The sequence below is a fragment of the Cicer arietinum genome, chromosome 6 (genome assembly GCF_000331145.2).
Source record: "Cicer arietinum cultivar CDC Frontier isolate Library 1 chromosome 6, Cicar.CDCFrontier_v2.0, whole genome shotgun sequence".
Classification (NCBI taxonomy): Eukaryota; Viridiplantae; Streptophyta; class Magnoliopsida; order Fabales; family Fabaceae; genus Cicer; species Cicer arietinum.
This window is the reverse complement of record NC_021165.2, coordinates 28000587-28020624: the sequence shown is the minus strand read 5'-3', so window position 1 is coordinate 28020624 and position 20038 is coordinate 28000587. Positions and strand designations below refer to the sequence as shown.

General features: G+C 31.4%; 1 protein-coding gene and 1 pseudogene across 1 annotated transcript; one reads left to right on the top strand and one right to left on the bottom strand.

Annotated features, from left to right (window-relative positions):
• Positions 1-6067: 6067 nt before the first annotated feature.
• LOC101494305 (transcription factor DIVARICATA-like) lies at positions 6068-8154 on the bottom strand. The gene is made up of 2 exons (XM_004506730.4): positions 7385-8154; positions 6068-6667 (listed from the first exon to the last, which is right to left on the bottom strand). Exons 1-2 carry the CDS (start codon positions 7825-7827, stop codon positions 6229-6231), a joined length of 882 nt encoding a protein of 293 aa, XP_004506787.1. The 5' UTR covers positions 7828-8154; the 3' UTR covers positions 6068-6228.
• A 10898-nt stretch (positions 8155-19052) lies between these two features.
• The window catches only part of LOC105852409 (uncharacterized), a 3608-nt pseudogene continuing 2622 nt past the window's right edge, over positions 19053-20038 (top strand).

Sequence of the window (20038 nt, the reverse complement as noted above, 5' to 3'; positions counted from 1 at the left end):
TACTGATATGAGTTTGTTTGAGAGGTAATATTCCGAGTTGTTTGAGAGGATTTGTTTAGAGGTAATATTCTGAGTTGTTTGAGAGATAATAATAGGTGCGTTTGTTTCAATAAAAAATTTATTCTTTTAAACCAAAAACTATTTTTTAGGGTTTAAAAGGTATTTGTTTCATATTTTTAAAAAATTATTTTGTTAGAAAAATCATTTTTTTATTTAATATATATATACATATACACATTAGTATTGGTATATGGAGAATCATATAAATCGATATGTGTAGAGCATCATATAGCTATAGATAATTGTTTATTTATTACCTTTATATATATATATATATTATTACTAAATATGATGTTGCACGAGAGGATTTGTTTCAGAGGTAATAATCTGAGTTTGTTTGAGACCATTTGTTTGAGAGATAATAATGGGTGCGTTTGTTTTAATAAAAAATTTATTCTTTTAAACCAAAAATCATTTTTTAGAGTTTAAAGGGTGTTTGTTTCATATTTTTTTTAAATTATTTTGTTAGAAAAAATATTTTTAATGTGAATAAGGCTTTTAAATAGGCTTACATGTCAGACCATGGTAGGCTGTAGGCCAAACTCAGGCCGAAAAAAAAACCTATCATAGGCCGTAGGCCAGGCTTAGGCCTTAAAAATTCATTGTAGGTCAGGCTCAGGCCTTTCAAAGCCTGGCCTGGCCTGGCCTATTCCCACCTCTAGTAACATGCATAACATTTCATCCCTGTAACTGTTGTATTGTGATTGAATTAGATTAACCTTTGATATTATGTTCTTGAATGTTTCCCTTTATTTGTGTTGTGTTGACTACTTGTGTGTTCTCCTCGTTTATCTTATACTGTTACATAATTTCGAAATTTATCATTCGTGTTCTTCCCATTGTTTGGTGTTGTGGAAACCATTTTGTCTTGAAGACTCTTATTATATGCATTGTGTTAACGACATGTTTGAACATATTTTATTTTGGGAATTCCCGCTCTAAGAAGTTAAGAATCTTTATTGTTAATTCATGAATACATTGATTTTGTTTTCTTAGTCTCTTTCATATATATTTAATATAGGATAAAGACAAAATAAGATATATATATATATATATATATATATATATATATATTAATTTTTTTTATATAAATAAACCAAAAATTCTAAAACAAAAAGTAAATAAATTATGAAATAATTTTATATAGTTAAAAAAGTTGTTTACACTATTAAATAAATAACTTAAATTTTTAAAAATTGCAATACATTGCACCGAATTTAAATTTTCGAAAACATATATGTAACAATAAAATAATGACTTATAATTGATTGATTATTTGGTATTGGTATCATTTATACTTCATTCTATGATACTTGAATCATAGACTAACATATATATGAAAATGAAATCTCTTTTAAAGTTTTTTTTTTTAATTCAAAAGGGAAAAATATTATTAATTCATATTTGGGGAATTGGTACATCGAATTTTCAACTTATTATTATGGAGATTACATTGCAGAATTACATTATTTAATAGCAGTAATTTTGTATAAACATAAAATTTTATATATAATATTTTTCTTTATAGACAAATGGTAGTAATTAATTAGATTATATTAATTTTTTAAATCAAATTCAAATTCTTCTAACTGAAACTCTTTAACGTTCTTTAACTGAAAGTTTAATATTTATAATCAATTATTAAGCTTTTCATTTTTTTTATAGAAAAACATATTTATTTTTAGAATAACTTGACAACTCCTTTTATATATATGTTTTTTTATGTAAAGAACTATATATTATATGTTCAGGAAAAAAAGTATTATTATACCAAAAATTAAAAAAACTATTCTCTATTATGCTCTCATAAGTTGACTATGATGATAGCTGTCAACATAAATTCTAAAAAGTTTATTTAATTCTATTTCCTAAGAGCCTAAAGAAGATAGATTGTCTCTTCCTAAACATCTATTAGTTAACTATTTGCTTAGAATATGCTCTCTTTTCATATTTTCTTTTATATATGTGGACATTTCAATTGAGATGAACTGTTATTGTGAGAGGTGTGACCATTAAATCACAACCATTAGATTTTAGTTAACGGTTGAGATATTGTCTCTATAAAACACTGCACCTCCTTTATCTTTTTTTTTCATATATATATATATATGCGCGTGTAATTTTGTATCAATTTCCAACACAATCAATGTTATTCCTTGTCTTAATTATATACTAGAATATTACTTGCGTAATTTTTATTTTATAATTATATATATATATATATATATATATATAATTTATTAATATATTAATTTTGTAAATAGGTGAGGTTATAAGAAGAATAAATAAAATATAAGAATTTGTAGAGTTTGTAATTAAATAAGTATTTTTACTCTTGAAATAAGATGATTAAAATAATATTTTACAAAAGTTTAATTATAAAATTCTTTTAGGAATTGGAAAATTATTATTAATCAAAATAGAATATATATACACATATATATACATATATATATATATAGTTAAAGTTAATAATTTTTTCACCTTAATTTAAACCTGAGTTCTACCGTTCTTTAACATTTAACTCAAACCAGTTGAAATATCCACCTCACATTGATAAGTTCTTATATATGGAAGATTTAACTTAGACACATAAAGCACCTAATTAGAAGCAATTAATCCCTCATTTGGAAAAGAAGATGCAAAACCGGGGATTTGCTTCATCAAAATATCTAAAACGGAAATTAGAGCAAATATGAAAAGAAGAAAAACCTAAATACATATCTTAACATGAAGAAGATTGATGTTGACGATAGGAGGTTGTGATTTGTTGACAGAGAAAATGACAGTTGAGAAGCAACACACTTGCGAGAGATCGCAGTTTGTAGATAGGGATGAGAAGCTTGAGAAACAACGATGACAAAATCACAAGACGAGAAGCACTAATTGATCTTGCACAAAATATTATGGGAAGCGAAAAATATTAACTAAAATATTATAATTGAAATTTATAAAAGTCATATAGTTTTATCATAATTGAAATGTTATAAGTATTAACTCTAGCCATGAAGTGAACATTTTTGAACCAAGATACTTGACATCCTTGGATGCTTGTCTCCATTTAGAGGATATTTTTCAACTACACATTGATAGGGGCGTCAATTAAAATAAGCTCTTCGAACTTCATCTCATTGATTCATCGGATATCCTCAAATTTGGAGACGTTTTTCGTGATCACGTTTTAAACAATTGTCATCAAATTTATCCATGGTGATTTTTTGAATTTTACAAGATTGTTCATCTAGTTGAACTGTTTGATCAATGGAAGAATGTTTTTTAAGTGTTGATGTTGAAGTTTTGCAATTTTCGTCTTTGTCGAAAACTTACTTTTTAAAAAATGCATCAATTTAAATATCATGTCACTCTTAAAAAGTACACAAATTAATTAAAACAGATAACAAATTGATAAAAATAATTCACAATTAATAAATAGTATCATACCATATCATATATCAATTGTTAACATGTAAGTAGTTGGATTCCTAATTAGGGTGTTATAGTTTGTCTGTTCAATAGTAGTTATCATTCAATACCAGGTAGTTTCTCTATATAGGTCGTTTTATTAATTTTATTATATTTTATTAGTATAAATTCTAATAAATGTCTATCTCATTTCTCGTTTTATCTCTTCAATCGTTTAATTTCTAAAATAATATCAGCGGCTTGATTGTGATTTAAGAACTATTGAATAATCTCATTTACATTGTGGTAAAGATAAGAAGAACATTATTGCTGACAAGAACCATTGACATTTATTTTTTACTCTATTTATAGAGAAAAATTACTTAAGTAAGAGAGAAAAATGATAAGAACCTGAAAGATATAAGAAGCATATTGAGATAGTCAGAGGATTAAGACCAAGAAGCGACGCTAACGCGGCTGACTGCTGTGATTGAGAGAGAGAGAGTCAAATAGTAGAGATGGAGTGAGCAAGACATAGAGAGGGACAATGTGAATTTCTCAAAACCTTAAAGGTTTGAAAATATTTTAGTAACCTATCACTATTATTTTAATAATCTATCATTATTTTTTTTATAAAAAAAATAAAATAAAAAATGTTAGGGATATTGTGGTCCCTGTCTACTCGCTCCTGAAAAGGTGTGCCACTGCCGAAAAGGTTCACGACGACAAAGAGGGAGAGCGAAAGATAAAGACTATGGAGTAGCTTATGCTTATGGCCCTTACCGCTATTTTCCATTTTAAAGAAGTGAAGTAAAATCACTGAAAAATGTCCGCGACACTTGCGATGCAAAGCCATTTAAAAAAAATCGTGAATCTCATTTTTTCATTTCAAATAAATAAAAAATACATTTTTAAAATAAATCTAAACGTTACTGTACTAACTATGACATTCTCCTATATTTTAACTAGTATTATACATCATATATAAATAATTTAATAAAATTTATGTAATATTGTGATTAATTTACATTCTAACGACAATAATCTCTAATAGATCATCAGTATTAGTCGAAATCACAAATCATTAACATGATTACAACTACTATATAAAATTTTGTTATTAATTATTTCATTGAATCAATTATGCCAGTTTTCTTTTAACATTATTTATTTAAAATCAAATTCGAGAAACACAATTTTTTAGAAAACATAAATTTCTTCAAAAAATAAATAAGAAATAAAGATTAGTGAAATTAACATTGGAAACATGGACATGCATTATTGAAAATTGTAAAGTAAAAATGCACTACAAGCCAAAAGAGACATGAAAAATTGAGTGAATAAAGTGCAGAGGAAAAGTAGTGGTCCTAATTACATCTATGATCTAGATCCCGAATCAAAATCAGTCAACTAGTATCCACTTTTCTCTTGTTTTAGTTTAATAGCATTAAGTAATGTAATTAATTAAATATGTTTGTGTCACTCTGAATACTTGCTTCATGACTCAGCAATTTTAAACTATGACTTTTTATTTTTTCTTTTACAAATCCAACCAAGCATATATGATGACATGTCTACCCTTTAAATATTTGATTTAAATAGTTGGTGTATTAAATGTGAGTATAATTTTTTTTTTTTATCTATGTTAGATGTATCGAATATCTAATTCTTTTTTGTTTTCATAATAGACGATTAATACATCTAATATTTTTAAGTTTTGATAAATATGTGTAGTTATTTTTAGCCTAATTTGATAATTATTTTGCCTCCCCTCGTGATCCAACACCAAATTATGAGTGACGAGGGTTATATTGCCCAGTGCTCATATGTTTCATAACATAGAACAAATAAATAAAGAATCCAAATCGAGAGTCGTAGACTATCTTACATAAAGTCTTACATCTTTATGTGTTTTCAAAGAGGACATAATTACTCTATTAACTTTATAATTCTTATAAAATTTTATTTTTAGTTTTTATAAAAAAATACATTTTTTTATTTTAATAAAATTATTATTCAAGGGGTTTTAATCTGTGTTGGAATGTCACCAATATTTTTGAATAATTTTTTAGAAGTCATGTTTACGTCATTATAAAAGTTTCATTATAAGAAATGAGTTTAAAATTCGATTAATTGGTTCTTATTTTCGTTATTTTTATCTTGACTTTATAGCGTTTAAAAAAATCACATCTAATTTATTTCAAATTAAAATATTTTAAATTTTTGTGAAAATTATTTGTAAACTTCTAAGTATACTTGAAAAAAATGTACAAAAATATATATTGATATTTTAAAGAGACTAAAAACAAAATTTTAAAATTTTATGGAGACTAAAAATATTATTAAATATGTGAGAATATGATTATTAATTAAATAAGTTAAGTTTGTTATGATAAAAAAAATACAGAATTAATTATTCTGTTATTGAACCAACCTTATAATCAAATAATGATGTCACACATGCCCAAACTTGATAAGTAATATTCTTTTTACTAATTATCACTCCTTTATGTTAAAAATCAATACAATTTGAATCATTCTATTTTTTTCTTTAACCGAATTAACTATTATCTTTAGTATATCATTAATAAGGACAATTTGGAAATTACATATGATATATATTCACATTAAACATCAATAACAATTTACAACACAATCCAACATCATGAACAAAACAAAGGTTTGACATTTTACTACCTTATAAGAACTCTGAACTCTGTCTTATACTAAAAAAATGCATATATAGCTTCACTAATGTAACAACAGTTATTCCCTTTGCATAATAGTATCATAAGGTCCAAATTGACATCCATGAAGAGAATCTCTAAGCAAACATTGGTCTTGTGGTTTAGATCCATATGATGAAACATCACACATTAATGGTGTCATGAACATGTTCCCATTTGTTGAATTGAAAACAGTACTAGGCACATTTTCATATGAAAATTTCAAGTTACATTCTTGTTTAACCAATTGAGAAGTAGTTTTGTAAATTTGCGATGAAGGGGATTTTGTCTCTATGAGATTCATCATTGTGATGTCATGGATACTAGATCTTTTTTTGTCCTTCCCTCCATTAAGTTGCCTTAGGAAATATTTTTGTGCATGACTTGCAACTTGTGTTGGTGTCCTTGTTGTCACAAAATCATGAGATATGTTTTTCCAATCTCCTTTACCATATTTCTTTAGACCCATCAGAAATTTCCTGTGAATTTGATGGTTTAATTAGCAAATAATCCATTGGAATTAAAATCAACCAAGACAAAAAATTCTTGGACTTTAGGTAAATATTTGGCAACAAAAATTGAACAAGTTAATTTCATATTATTTTAAATAATAATGTTAGTGTTTAATTTTTTTGTCGGAAAATATTAATAGTAGGGATCAGACAACTTCCTACGTAGAACTTTTTCGATCTTAAATTTTTGTCTTCGAATCACATCAATAATATTTACTCTAATTTTTTACAATATTATGGATTATGATGCACGAGTGCATGACTCCTATTTTTTTGTTTTTTATTTTTTATTTATTTTTAAAATAGTCAATATTAATAATTAGTTATTAATTTTATTAAAATATAAGAAGTTGTGATGTTCCCTCAACCCATCAAACCAAACTTTTATGAGTCCTTATGCATAACCCATATTTAAAACCTTTATATTAACAAAAATTAACTCTTTTATTTGAAAAATAACCAAAGTTTACTCAAATTATAGTTAAACCAACTACATGAAACAATTACTCAAAAGTCAAAACTACTTAGGAAAGAAAAAAGTCTTCATCTATTATATGAGAGAGAGAAAGAGAGGGGGAAATAGAAAAATATATTTAAACATTATCTAAATGAAGGTCACTTGTGAGGAAACAACATAAAAAACAGAACAAAAATTAGGCTTATGAATGTGTGCAATGCAAATACCTGTGTTCTTCTGTAGTCCATGGAACTCCTTTCTTCTTATCATACTCTAATAGCCTATTGGAAATACCCCTTTTGCCATTAACACTAAAAAAATTGTTGCAATCATCAAAGTTTTGATTTTTAACCCATTCCAAAGTGAAAGAACTAGTAGTAGAGTAAATAGGAAAAGGGATCAACCCTGATTCAATAACACTCACATCTTCTACAAGATCCCTATAATGTTTCATCACATCACCAATAGTCTTAGTTGGAATCATTTTTGCCACCTTCATCCAACGGTTAGGAGTGTCCTTATCATATAAAGCTAAAGCATTCTCAAATAATTTGTTTTCTTCTAAAGTCCATTTGGTAATAATTCCCTTACTCTCTTGGAACAACCAATTGGAATTTTGAAGATGATGATAACAAGTAGATGGTGAAAGAACATCAATTACTCTCCTCATTGTTCTATCTATTTGTAGTGTGATAAATAGCAAGCATGCCAAAGAAAGAAGAATGCTGGTATGATCGCACCTGATTAAGAACTTTGTGAGAGAAAATGTTTTCTCTTCAAAATCTAATGTTCATGACAAATTCTAATGCTTATGGAAAAAGCGTATAAACCACTCAAAATTATATAGATTAAGAGAAGAAATAAGCATCACCCAAGATTAAAAAAAAATTAAGAAAGGTCAAAATTCAAAACCCAAATAGAAAAATTGAAATTTCAATGCTATAAAAGCTTATGGAGTGGAGACTAAATAATACGGGATAGTTGTAAAGAGAGAATTGGGAAAAGTATTATAAAGAGAGTGAGTTCTTTGATGCACCATTTTTATAAGCGATCTGCCGTAGATTAGTATTTAAAAATCGTTGAAAATTCTAATGACGATCGAAAATATTTTTTGGAAGTAATAGCTTGTGACGCCCCTTATTTTATGAATAAAACTATAATATAATTTATGTCGATTCAATATACAATACATATTTTTATTTTTATTTTTTATTTCAATCGAACTAATATAATTTAAGTCATTATCTTCAACATAAAAATGAAAATGATCAGCAGTGTCTACTTCTAAATATATCATTTAAACACTTTTTATAACTAGTATCATTTAAACATTTTCTATAAGTGATCTACAATAGACATGGTCCATATTAAAATAAATTTAAAAAAGAGACTGTGGTTTGGAGTGTAGAGAAAAGTACAAAGAAGTTAATAGAAAAAAATGTGTCAATTATGTTGAGACAATGATCTATGGAACATGGACTAGTGGAGAGAGAAGAGAGAGATGAAAAGTCAAAGAGAGTTGTGAATGATCGATTAGTTAATTGTGGGAGTGAGTGAGTGTTGAAAAAGGATAATTTTTAATTGAGGTGGCGTGGACTCATTTGGGGGGAATTGGGAATCTAGATGGATGTCATGAGTTGAAACATTGACATTTGATAGAAACCGAAGTGGTGTTGCACAATTATTTGAGTGCAAAAAACTATATGGAACAAGTGAATAGACAAGGCAACTTGGTTCCTAAATTTATAATGATTGTTCAATTTAGTCTTTTATTTTTCTTAAAAAATATTTAGTCTTTTAATTTTTCGAAACAATGTAATAGTATGTTATGTAAGTATTAAAAAAATGAGACAACGTAGGTTGACTGGATTTAGTGCAACCCCGAAGTGTTTAAGATAGGGATTATACTACACAAAATGGTCTTGTTTGTTTTGTTCCCATGGAATATGTGTTTTTGCGTTGCCAACAACACCAAATATAGATAATCAAATGTTTGTCACCGCGTTGTTATTTGAATTAAAATCTTATGGTTCACTTTTTTACTTCTTAATTAGAAACAAAAGGTCAAATCAAATTGTATATTATTTAAGAGTGCAAAGGTAGTGTATCCACAATTAAGTCATAATATTCAATTTACCACATGGTATTATAGAGTTTTTTTTAATCAATGACAATTATCTAACTATTTGATATCGTGACGAGTTATATTGGATTAACTTTACATTATCACTGCAATATCTTTGTTCTCATTATTTAATATTTAATATTACAAACACACATACTTTGATGGTGAACTATATTATTCCTTTGTTTGTAATTTTTTTTTTTACTAAAAAACAACTTCATAACAATAGAAAGGAACGCTCACATGGACAATACGGTTTACAGGATGGTTCAGAATGCACCCAATCCAAATCTTAGTATCAACAAACTTAATTAATTGTCTAACTTTGAGCTTCTATATTTAGAGCTCTTTTCACAAAAACAACATAAACTTTAATAAAGTCATTACAAACTTAAAAGCTTAAGTTTGCCTCCAAAAAAAGTTGCACTTGGGGTAGTATTTGTCCTTAAAAATCCAAGCCATTAGAGAATTTTCATCCTTTAGGAGCCTCCAACCATGCTTTCCCATAAATCCCTTGTTGAAATCTCTGAATCCTCTGAATTCCAAACCACCAGTTTGTTTGGATTTTGACATCCGATATCAACTTAGCCAATGTAGCTTCTTCTTCAAATATAAGAGGCTTTCAACCTTTTGCTTCATTTGGGGGTGAATAGGGCATCAAACCAAGGATTGTGTTAAAATAATATTGGGATCTGCAACAAGAATTAACCAACAAAACAGAAGAAAAAAAAACAAACAATTGCAAGAAAAATGAAACGGAGAACGTTTTTGGTTTTTTTTTGCTGAAAATGGAGAACGTTCTTGAACAGAACATAAAACCAGAAAACGAAGACTATTTATCGTTCTCATTTCTGTAGTTTTAAAAACCAGTTTTCAAAATCAAAGTGAACGAAAATTAAAGAAAGATAGGAGAAGAATAACACCCCGAGTTACGTGTTCAATATCAATTGATGAGACCTACGTCACGGGAAAACAAGCAAGATTAATCCACTATTAATGATTGAACTTTACAAGATTAAGGCCTTCTCAAGATTGATCTCTTAGTATCTATTATTGTTTATGAAATAAAAATACTAGCATTTTCACTCAATCTTTCTTCTCTCCCTTGATCTTTCTTCTATGAATTTCTATGAATCTCGAATTGCATATGTCTCTATCTTTCACAAAAATCACTAGTGCAACAACTCTCAACAACTTACACAATGCATTTACAACTATATTATTGGAAGACAAACTTCTTAACTAACTATAACTAACATTGTCTTAACTAAATTCAGTTATAACTAACTAACTCCAAGTTGTTACTGATTTGAGACACACTTCCACAATTCTCCACCTTGACTCAATATCAGAATAATTCAATCATTGACTTTGCTGCCATTGTTTCAGCTTTACTCTTTGTCGAAGCCAACAATGTCCAAGCAATGCTTGAACTTAGCTTGTAAAAGTGATATGGCGAATGCATCCGCTGGGTTGTCCTTAGTTGCAATCTTCTCAACTGAAATATGCTTTTAATCAATCACATCCCTTATTAAGTGATACTTAACATCAATGTGTTTAGACTTATTATGATACACTTGATGCTTGGATAACTGTATAGTACTTTGACTATCACAATAAATTGAAACACAATGCAGTCTTTTTGAATTTTAAATTTGTTGTCAGTGAGCCATTTAAGTACCTCATAATCCACTCGAGTGCTGACCAATGCAGTGCTCCTAGATCATTCATAAATCTGCTGACAACATTCACAACATAAGTCAAATCTGGCATATTACAAATCATTCCATACATTATGCTGCTAACTCCACTAGCATAAGGAATGGTACTCATTCTTTGTCTTTCCTCACAAATCTTAGGTGAGTCTTGCATAAACAATTTTTAATTTTGTCCTAGAGCAGTAGTAACTTGTCTTGCCTCATGCATTCTATATTTAGTGACAACTTTATTCAAGTAGGAAGCTTGAGAAAGAAATAGTCCCCCCTTCATTCTGTTTCCTTTTATATCCATTCCTAAGATCCTCTTGGCCTCTCCAAGTTCTTTCATCTCAAACTCGTTTCTAAGATCAACTTTAAGCCTTTTAATATGGTCTTTAATTAAGCTTGCAAGAAGAATATCATCTACATAGAGTAATAGGTAAGTTGGAGAACATTCTTGACTTTCCTGAAAAACTGGAGAATGTTTATGAGCTAGAGAACGTTCTTGACTTTCCTCTTTCAGAATGTAAACACAACTGTCAAAACTACATCTTTGGAAACCAGTTCTTATCATGAAATCATCAAACTTCATGTACCATTGTCTAGGACTTTTCTATAGGCCATACAATGACTTTTTAAGAAGACAAACATTGTTATTGCCTTTAGCAAGTCATTCAGGTTGCTGCATATAAATGGTTTCTTCCAGATCACCGTGTAGAAATGCTATTTGGACATCCAACTACTCTAATTCCAAGTCTTGTTGAGTTACAATTGACAGCAAAATTCGGATTGAATAATGTTTTACAACAAGTGCAAATACTTCATTAAAATAAATTCCTTCAAGCTAAGAAAATCCCTTTGCAACTAATCATGCTTTGAACCTTATCTTCTCTTTACCTTGAATGCCTTCCTGTCTCTTGAACACCCATTTTGATCCAATTACCTTTTGACTTTTAGGAATGTCAACAAAAATCCAAGTTTGATTCTTTTCTAATGATTGCATCTCTTCATTCATAGTTGTCATCCAAGCTTCTTTGTCTTCACTATTAATGGCTTCCCTGTAGTTGGTTGGTTCATCTCTTTGAAGATCTTCAACAACACTTAAAGCATAACAAATTAAATTTGCTTCACCATATCTGATTGGAGGCTTGATAACCCTTCTTTCTCTCTCCCTTACCAAGTTGTAATTGGCCAAATCTGTTTCTGTTGCAGCATTATCATCAAGTGATGTATTAGTTATGTCTTCATGATTAACCTCTTGATCTTCAGGTGGCTCCACCTCAATCTGAACACTTTCGTCATTGTTGTTTGAAGCACTGTTAAATGGAGAATGTTATGCGTTTCTGCAATGTTCTTCGTTTCTGCATCACTGAAATTGAGAATGTTCTCCGTTTTTGCATAATTGAAACGAAGAATGTTCTTTGTCAATCATGGGCATTCTTGTTTCATCAAACACTACATTTCTTGATATGATGCACTTAGGCACACCTTGGACAATTCTCCACAACTTGTAACCTTTTATTCCTTTAGGATATCCAATGAAAACACATTTGATTGCTCTAGGATCCAATTTATTTTGCCTTGTGTGAGCAAATGCTAAGGAACCAAATACCTTCAGGTTTGAGTAGTCAATTGGTTTTCCATTCCACATCTCAATTGATGTCTTAAATTCAATAGCTGATGAAGGACATTTATTGATCAAATACACTGTTGTAACTACAGCTTCTCCCAAGAATGTTTTAGGTAGTCCTGCCCTCAAGATCATACATCTGACCCTTTCCAAGATTGTTTTGTTCATCCTTTCAGCAATGTCATTTTATTGAGGGGTGCCTACAACTATTTTATGTCTTTGAATACCTAAGTCCCTGCAATACTTATTAAACTGCTCTGAAAGATAATCCAGGTCATTGTGAGTTCTTAAACATTTCAGCTTAGATTCCTTTTGATTTCCAATTTGCATATGCCATTCTTTAAATTTCATAAAAGTGTCACTTTTATTTTTAATGACATAGATCCATACTTTCCTAGAATAATCATCAATGATGGTTAAGAAATAAGAACAACCTGCACGAGTCTTTGTCCTTAAAGGATCCCAATAATCAGAATGAGGATATTCAAAAGGTCTAAAGTGTTGTGTTGGACAACGCCAAAACTACCGCTCTTAGACTTACCTAGAATACAATGATAAAAAATTCCAATTTTCAATTTTGTCACCATTAAGAAAATTTTGTTTTGATAACTCAATTAAGTCTCTTTCACTTACATGTCCTAACCTCATATGCCATATTCTAGTAGATGAATGCAAATTAGAGCTAGCAACTGAAGCTTGTGCAATTATAGTAGAACCTTCTAAAATATACAAGCCATTTCTTTTAATGCCTTTAACAATGATATCATCTTTATTAACAATAGTCATAGTATCATTCTTTATGTATGTTGAATATCCTAGTATGTCAAACATGCCAACAAAAATTAAATTTCTTTTTAATTAAGGATTGTACCTTACATCATTCAACAATACCTCCTTGCCACTGAACATTATGAATCTGATTGTTCCTTTGCCTTGGACTTTACATGATTTGTTGTTGCCATGCAGAACGACTCCACCATCACGAAGATTTATTGATTCAAAATAATTCTTTCTTGGACACACGTGGAAAGTACAACATGAGTCTAATACCCAGTTCTTTTCACCTTCAGAATCTGAAATCATTAATGCCTATGTAGATTCATAACCAGCATCAACAAGTGCATCATTTCCTGAATCTTGAGAGTTTCTTGATTCATTTCTATCAGGTCAATCTTTCCTGAAATGTCCTTTCTTGTGACAATGGAAGCATATATACTTCCCTTCAGATTTTGATTTTGAATTGGACATATGCTTATTTCCATTTGATCTTTTCTTGTCAGTTCTTCCTCTAGCCATATTCAGACTTTCAACATGATTATCATTGTTGATATCAAGTCTTTTATAGCTTTCCTTTGTCCGGATGGAGGCATGCACTTCTTCAAGAGTAATTGTCTGTTCTCTTCCAAACATAATCGCATCCTTGAAATGTTCATATGAACTTGGCAGGGCTCTAAGTAAGATCAGAGCTTTGTCTTCATCATCTAACTTGACTTTTAAATTCTCTAAATCAACAAGGATTTATTTAAAATCAGCAAGTTGGACTGTGACATATTTCTCTTCATCCATTTTAAAATAGAGCAATTGTTGTTTCAAGAAGAGCCTATTTGAAACTGATTTAGTCATGTAGAGAGATTCAACAGTAAGCCATAAGGCTGCTGCTGTTGGTTCCCTTGCAACTTCCCTCTAAGCTTTGTCTCTAAGACACAAGAAGATATTGCTCTTTGTTTTTTCAATCAGTTCTTCCTTTTCTGGTGCGGTCATTGTTGTTGGAAGAGCTAATTCACCCTTTAATGCGTTCACCAAGTCTTGTTGTACCAGAACAACATGCATTTTTATTTTCCATTGACCAAAATCATTTTATCCATTGAATTTTTCAATGTAAAATTTTGTGGTTCCAACCATTGTTGCTCCCTTTTCCCATAGACAGTGCCAATTGTTAAAACAATATTGGGATCTACAACAAGAATTAACTAACGAAACAGAAAAAACAAACAATTGTAGGAAAAACGAAACATAAAATGTTATTGGTTTTCTGCTGAAAACGGAGAATGTTCTTGAACATAACAGAAAACCAGAAAAACGGAGATTGTTAATCGTTCTCATTTATGCAGTTTCGAAAGCTAGTTTTCAAAATCAAAGTGAACGAAAATTAAAGAATGAGAGGAGAAGAATAACACTCATAATTAGTTGTTCAGTCTCAATTGATTAGACCTATATCACGGGAAAACAACCAAGATTAATCCACTATTAATGATTGAACTTTACAAGATTAAGGCCTTCTCAAGATTGATCTCCTAGTATTTATCATTATTTATGAACTAACAATACTAGCCTTTTCACTCAATCTTTCTTCCCTTCCCTGATCTTTCTTCACTGAATTTCTATGAATCTCGAATTGCATTTGTCTCTCTCTTTCTCAACAATCACTACTGCAACAACTCTTAACAACTTACACAATGCATTTACAGCTATATTATTTTAAGACAAACTTCTTAACTAACTATAACTAACATTGTCTTAACTAAATTCAGTTATAACTAACTAATCCAAGTTGTTACTAATTTAAGACATACTTCCACATGCTGTGAGAAAGCGACAGTCAAGGAAGATGAAGACTATGAAGACATTCAAGAAATGGAATTGGCTTATAAATTATGGTTGAAGGCGTCAATGTTCCTGATGTTTACTCGATACATTAAAAGGAGCATAATTCAAGCTCTTGTAGCAAAAACCTTTTTGTTGAAACAAGCAGCAACAACAAAACTTTAAGAAAAGCAATGGTAAAAAGCTTGATGTGATTAGTGTGAAAGTAAAATTCGAGAACAAACACCACCTAACCCAAGGATCTATCGAGGTTTGGAAAGTCTATGTGCAATTCAAGCCTTGGTGAGGCTCCATAGAATGAAAAATTCTTTGATGGTTTTGTGATGGAAACCAAGCTTAAAAGAAAATAAAGTCGAAAAAAATTAAGGAGAAGTGTGGGTTTGAGTCTTGCGTGGCGGTTCCTTTCAATGGACAAGGGAAACACATGGTGTGAGGCTTATCACTTATGTGAAATGACTAAGTAAATTTCACTTTTCATTCTTTTTCATATAATCACATTTCAAGGTCTGCTTTGGGTTCTAAAGGAGAAGAACAATGGTTTTTCTCTAGAGTGTATGGTTTTCTAGAGGAACAAAATAAAAAAGAAAACTTGGTTACTAATTCTACAACTAGCCAATTTAATTGGGAGATAAATGTGTTGAGAAATATGATGTAATTCAAAATTAGTTAGTTAGAGCTAACTGGACAGTTAGTTAGTCAAGTTAGTTAGAACAAAGTTTAGTTTGTTAAAAGCTATAAAAGGCAATGTATATGTACGTAAATAGAGCAAGTGAAATAATAAAGTTCTGATTCTCATCATTTTGATCTTGTATTGTTACAGTGTGAATTTAGATTTCAATTTCCTTTGTAATTTGTTCCAACAAATTGGTATAGCAGAGCAAGGTTCTATTCTTGGCCAAACGAAGATGGAAAAGAACGGTCATTTCCCAGCAAATCTTCCTATTTTCAATGGAAATAACTATGAGCGTTGGTGTGCTCAAATGAAGGTGATTTTCCGATTTCAAGATGTGCTTGAAGTCGTTAATGATGGTGTTTCTGAATTGGCAGCAAATGCCACTGATGCACATAAGGCTTTGAATAAAGAACAAAAGAAGAAGGACGAAAAAGGCTTATTCATTATCCATCAATGTGTCGACTCCAACATTATTGAGAATATCATAGATGTTGAAACTGCAAAAGAAGCATGGAACAATCTCAAGAGTGCATATGAAGGTGTTGATAAGTTGAAGAATGTGAAATTACAAAGTCTTCGAAGGCAATATGAGTTATTGTAGATGACTGAGCAAGAAACCATTGTAGAGTTTCTTATAAGGCTACTCACATTAACAATTCAGATGAAGTCGTGTGGAGAAGCGATAACTGAGTTGTTGAAGGTAGAGAAAGTTCTGAGATCTTTAACTCTTAATTTTGATCAAATTGTGGTAGCTATAGAGGAGTCAAATAATCTCTCAGAATTGAAGTTAGAAGAACTTTAGGGTTCCTTGGAAACTCACTAGTTGAGGATCAAGCAGAGAAGCTCAGAGAAAGTGACTAAGCAGACTCTACAAGCTCAAACATCAAAAAAGAATTTCAGTGATGGAAGAAAGTTCAAGAATGGGAAATGGAAGAATAAAAAAGGAAAAGGATCAGGTGAGGGCACTAGTGAACAAGGTGCTCAAGAAGGGAACAAGAAAGAAAGAAGGAAATACAAAATACAAGAAAATGTTTGACTATAAAGAAATTCAGTGCTTTAATTGTCAAAAGTATGGTCATTTTGCAAATGAATGCAAACATAACAATAATCTTCAAAAGAAAGGTCAGGTTTGCAGACAACATTAGTGTCACTGCTGAAGGTGTTGGTAGTGTAAATTTTTTTAGCAAAGATGGAAAATGTTCCTACATAAATGATGTGCTTTATGTTCCAAGCATGAAGAGTAACTTACTCAATCTTGGACAACTACTGCAAAAGGGTTTTTCTATGAGGATGGAAGAGAGTCAACTAAAGTTGTATGATGCAAATTGTTGACTAATCTTAAAAGCTCATTTGTCCAACAATAGGACTTTTAAGATCAGGTTGCAAGTGATGGAGCATAGATGTTTGTCAACCACAATCAAAGATGAAAACTGGAGATGACATAAGAGGTTTGGGCACTTGAATTTCAGAAGCTTGAGTTCATTACAAGAGAAAAATATGGTATATGGTCTTCCCGTCATAAAGATGCCAACTCAAGATTGTGAAAGATGTTGTGAGTCAAAACAACCCATAAATTCTTTCAAGGGAAAAATAACAAGCAGATCAAGGAAAAAGTTTGAAGTGGTATTTTCTGATGTGTGTGGTCCATTTGAGGTCAAGTCACTTGGAGGTAACAATTATTTTGTTTATTTTATTGATGAATATACTAGAAAGATGTGGGTGTATTTAATCAAGAAAAAGAGTGAAGTATTTGATGTTTTCAAAAAATTTAAAGTAATGGTTGAAAAACAAGGTGAATGTGTGATTAAGACTCTTAGGATTGATGGAGGTGGAGAGTACAACTCATTGGAATTTGCAAAATTTTGTGAAAATGAGAGAATTGTGCATGAAGTAACATCGCCATATACACTTCAACACAATGGTATTGTTGAGAGAAGAAATAGGAATATCTTAAATATGGTAAGAAACATGATGAATGAGAAAGGAATACCTCACTATCTATGGGGAGATGTAGTAGCAATCGCTAGGATGCCTAACCAAGTTAGACTCGGGAGACAAGCCAATGATAATTGGGGCTTAGTTGGTATGGGGTTTGAAGGATACCCCTTCACTTGGACAAATGAAAGAGAAGGTTTATAAAATATTCAATGACAACTCGATAAAGGATTAGCAACTCAAGAGTTCTTGAACTGCTATTCCCTATCTCAGGTGATTCATATTCCAAGATACAATTCAGATTACACAACCCTTCTTATAATGCTACAAGATCAGTATTATAGTAAAAGGAAGAAAAGAGTCCATCTATTTAGGTTCGAAGAAATATGGACCAAAGATGCACAATGCGATGGTGAGATCTGAAACCAATGGATCGGGGTTGGTTCATTTGCAAAGGCAAAATTGACTTCTATGAATGCTTTGGACTTAAACTTTAAGGAGTATATGTCATGTTCCATCCATAAAGAGATCAAGATGATTGAAGAAGACTTAAAAGGGGACTTAATATACTCAAAGCGGGGATTACAAATTACAAAGAGAAAGAGAAAGAGAAAAGGCATGCAAAAATCCTCCAAACAGAGGAAAACATATGGAGACAAAGAAGTAGAGCCATGTGGTTAAAGGATGGAGACAAAAAACGCAAAATTCTTCCATGGTAAGGCTAACCAAATAAGGAAGGTGAATGAAATCAAGAAACTAAATGATGTTCAGGGTAACTAGTGGCATGGTGAAGAAAATATGGAAAAAATCTTTATGAATTACTTCTCTTATGTGTTTACCTCCTCAGATCCCACTGATATAGCACAAACTTGTGAGGTAATGGTCAGATCCCACCGAAATGAGTTCGAGCTGCTCCTTCCGCAGCACTTCCAGCCTTAGCTCCAAATTCCTTATGTTTGCTACGGAAGTGCGAATGCGTTCGTCTGCCGCAGCTGAATCTACCGCTCGAATATTCCTTAAAAATAAATTGAGAGTTCTCCGGCGGTTTTGAATCGCCTGTTGTATTTGACGCATTTCCGCATCAATTGCGGAAAGCCTGTTGGAAGTTGCAACATCCATAGCTATGCTATTACGAAATTTCTTTGATTTGAATGAATTTGATGAAGAAGACACTTATTGAGCCTCCATTTATAGAGTGGTAGAGGAATCCCGCCATGCGTCACCGAATTTGATGGCAGGCACAATTCTGGCTAGTTCTCCGCACTACTTTTCTGCAGTTGAAGACTATCATGCCTGTTTAATGAAAAACTGGCTGGCTCTGGCTACCTTGCGGAGCAAACAAAATCTCCCCCAATCACACTGCCTGTATGAACAAACAAACTTTGTACAACCAGCTTACGTGGAAAAGATTCGATATTCTATGCCAATAGACTCGTGACATCCATGTACTGAGTCGTCAAATGAGCCACGTTAAGAAAGCCCAAGCTTATACGCATTGGCTGGCCCACAGGGTGCCCCACCCAATAGGGCCCGAATGAAAGACCCAAGCCTACATGAACCATCAAAGAAAGTCCTACCACACTAGATAGCTTAGAAATTTCCCATGGGAAAACCCTGTCTTATGTGACTGCGTGTGCTTGTTAGATTGCTTGGGGTTCTATGTTGGGCCCACTCTTTGTCACCTTAGGAAAATGGACTTATCGGCTGTCTTTCTGGGCCCTATGATGGACCTTTATATAGAATAGGAGAGGGCCAAGAATTCTTTTTCCCGTGGCACATTTAGTTCTGGTTGAGGCTTTCTTTACCCGGTATAACTGGGCTCGGAAATTCGCAGCATTGCGGCCTGACTCATCATAAGTTGGAGTGATGAATCCTGGCCCTCCCGAGCCTTGTAACAATTTTCCGATTGAATTAAGAAAATTACAAACTTGTCCGTTCCGTTTCACATTTCCCGCCAAATATAACTGAAATAAGATTCAAGAACGTTCTAACAACCACGCAACAGTCATGCTTCGCCGATTCCTGTTCCACGCTCCTTTCACGCGCACGTGATCGTTCTCTAACCACCGCCTCTAAACCGCTCCCTCACTCATAGTTTCGCGCATAAATACCTCTACCTCCTCATTTCTTTCATTTTTATTTGCATTCTCTCTGAAGGAAACCCTTCTCTTACTGGCCTTCTCACTCTTCTCTCTCCGCCATGGACATCTCTTTGCG

What these genes read in the sequence shown, in the direction of transcription:
- LOC101494305 (XM_004506730.4), bottom strand. Translation starts at nt 7,827, where the DNA reads ATGAGGAGAGTAATTGATGTTCTTTCACCATCTACTTGTTATCATCAT. An exon ending in TGGACTACAGAAGAACACAG is followed by an intron (nt 6,668 to 7,384) that starts GTATTTGCATTG and finishes TCAAATTCACAG; the next exon opens with GAAATTTCTGATGGGTCTAA.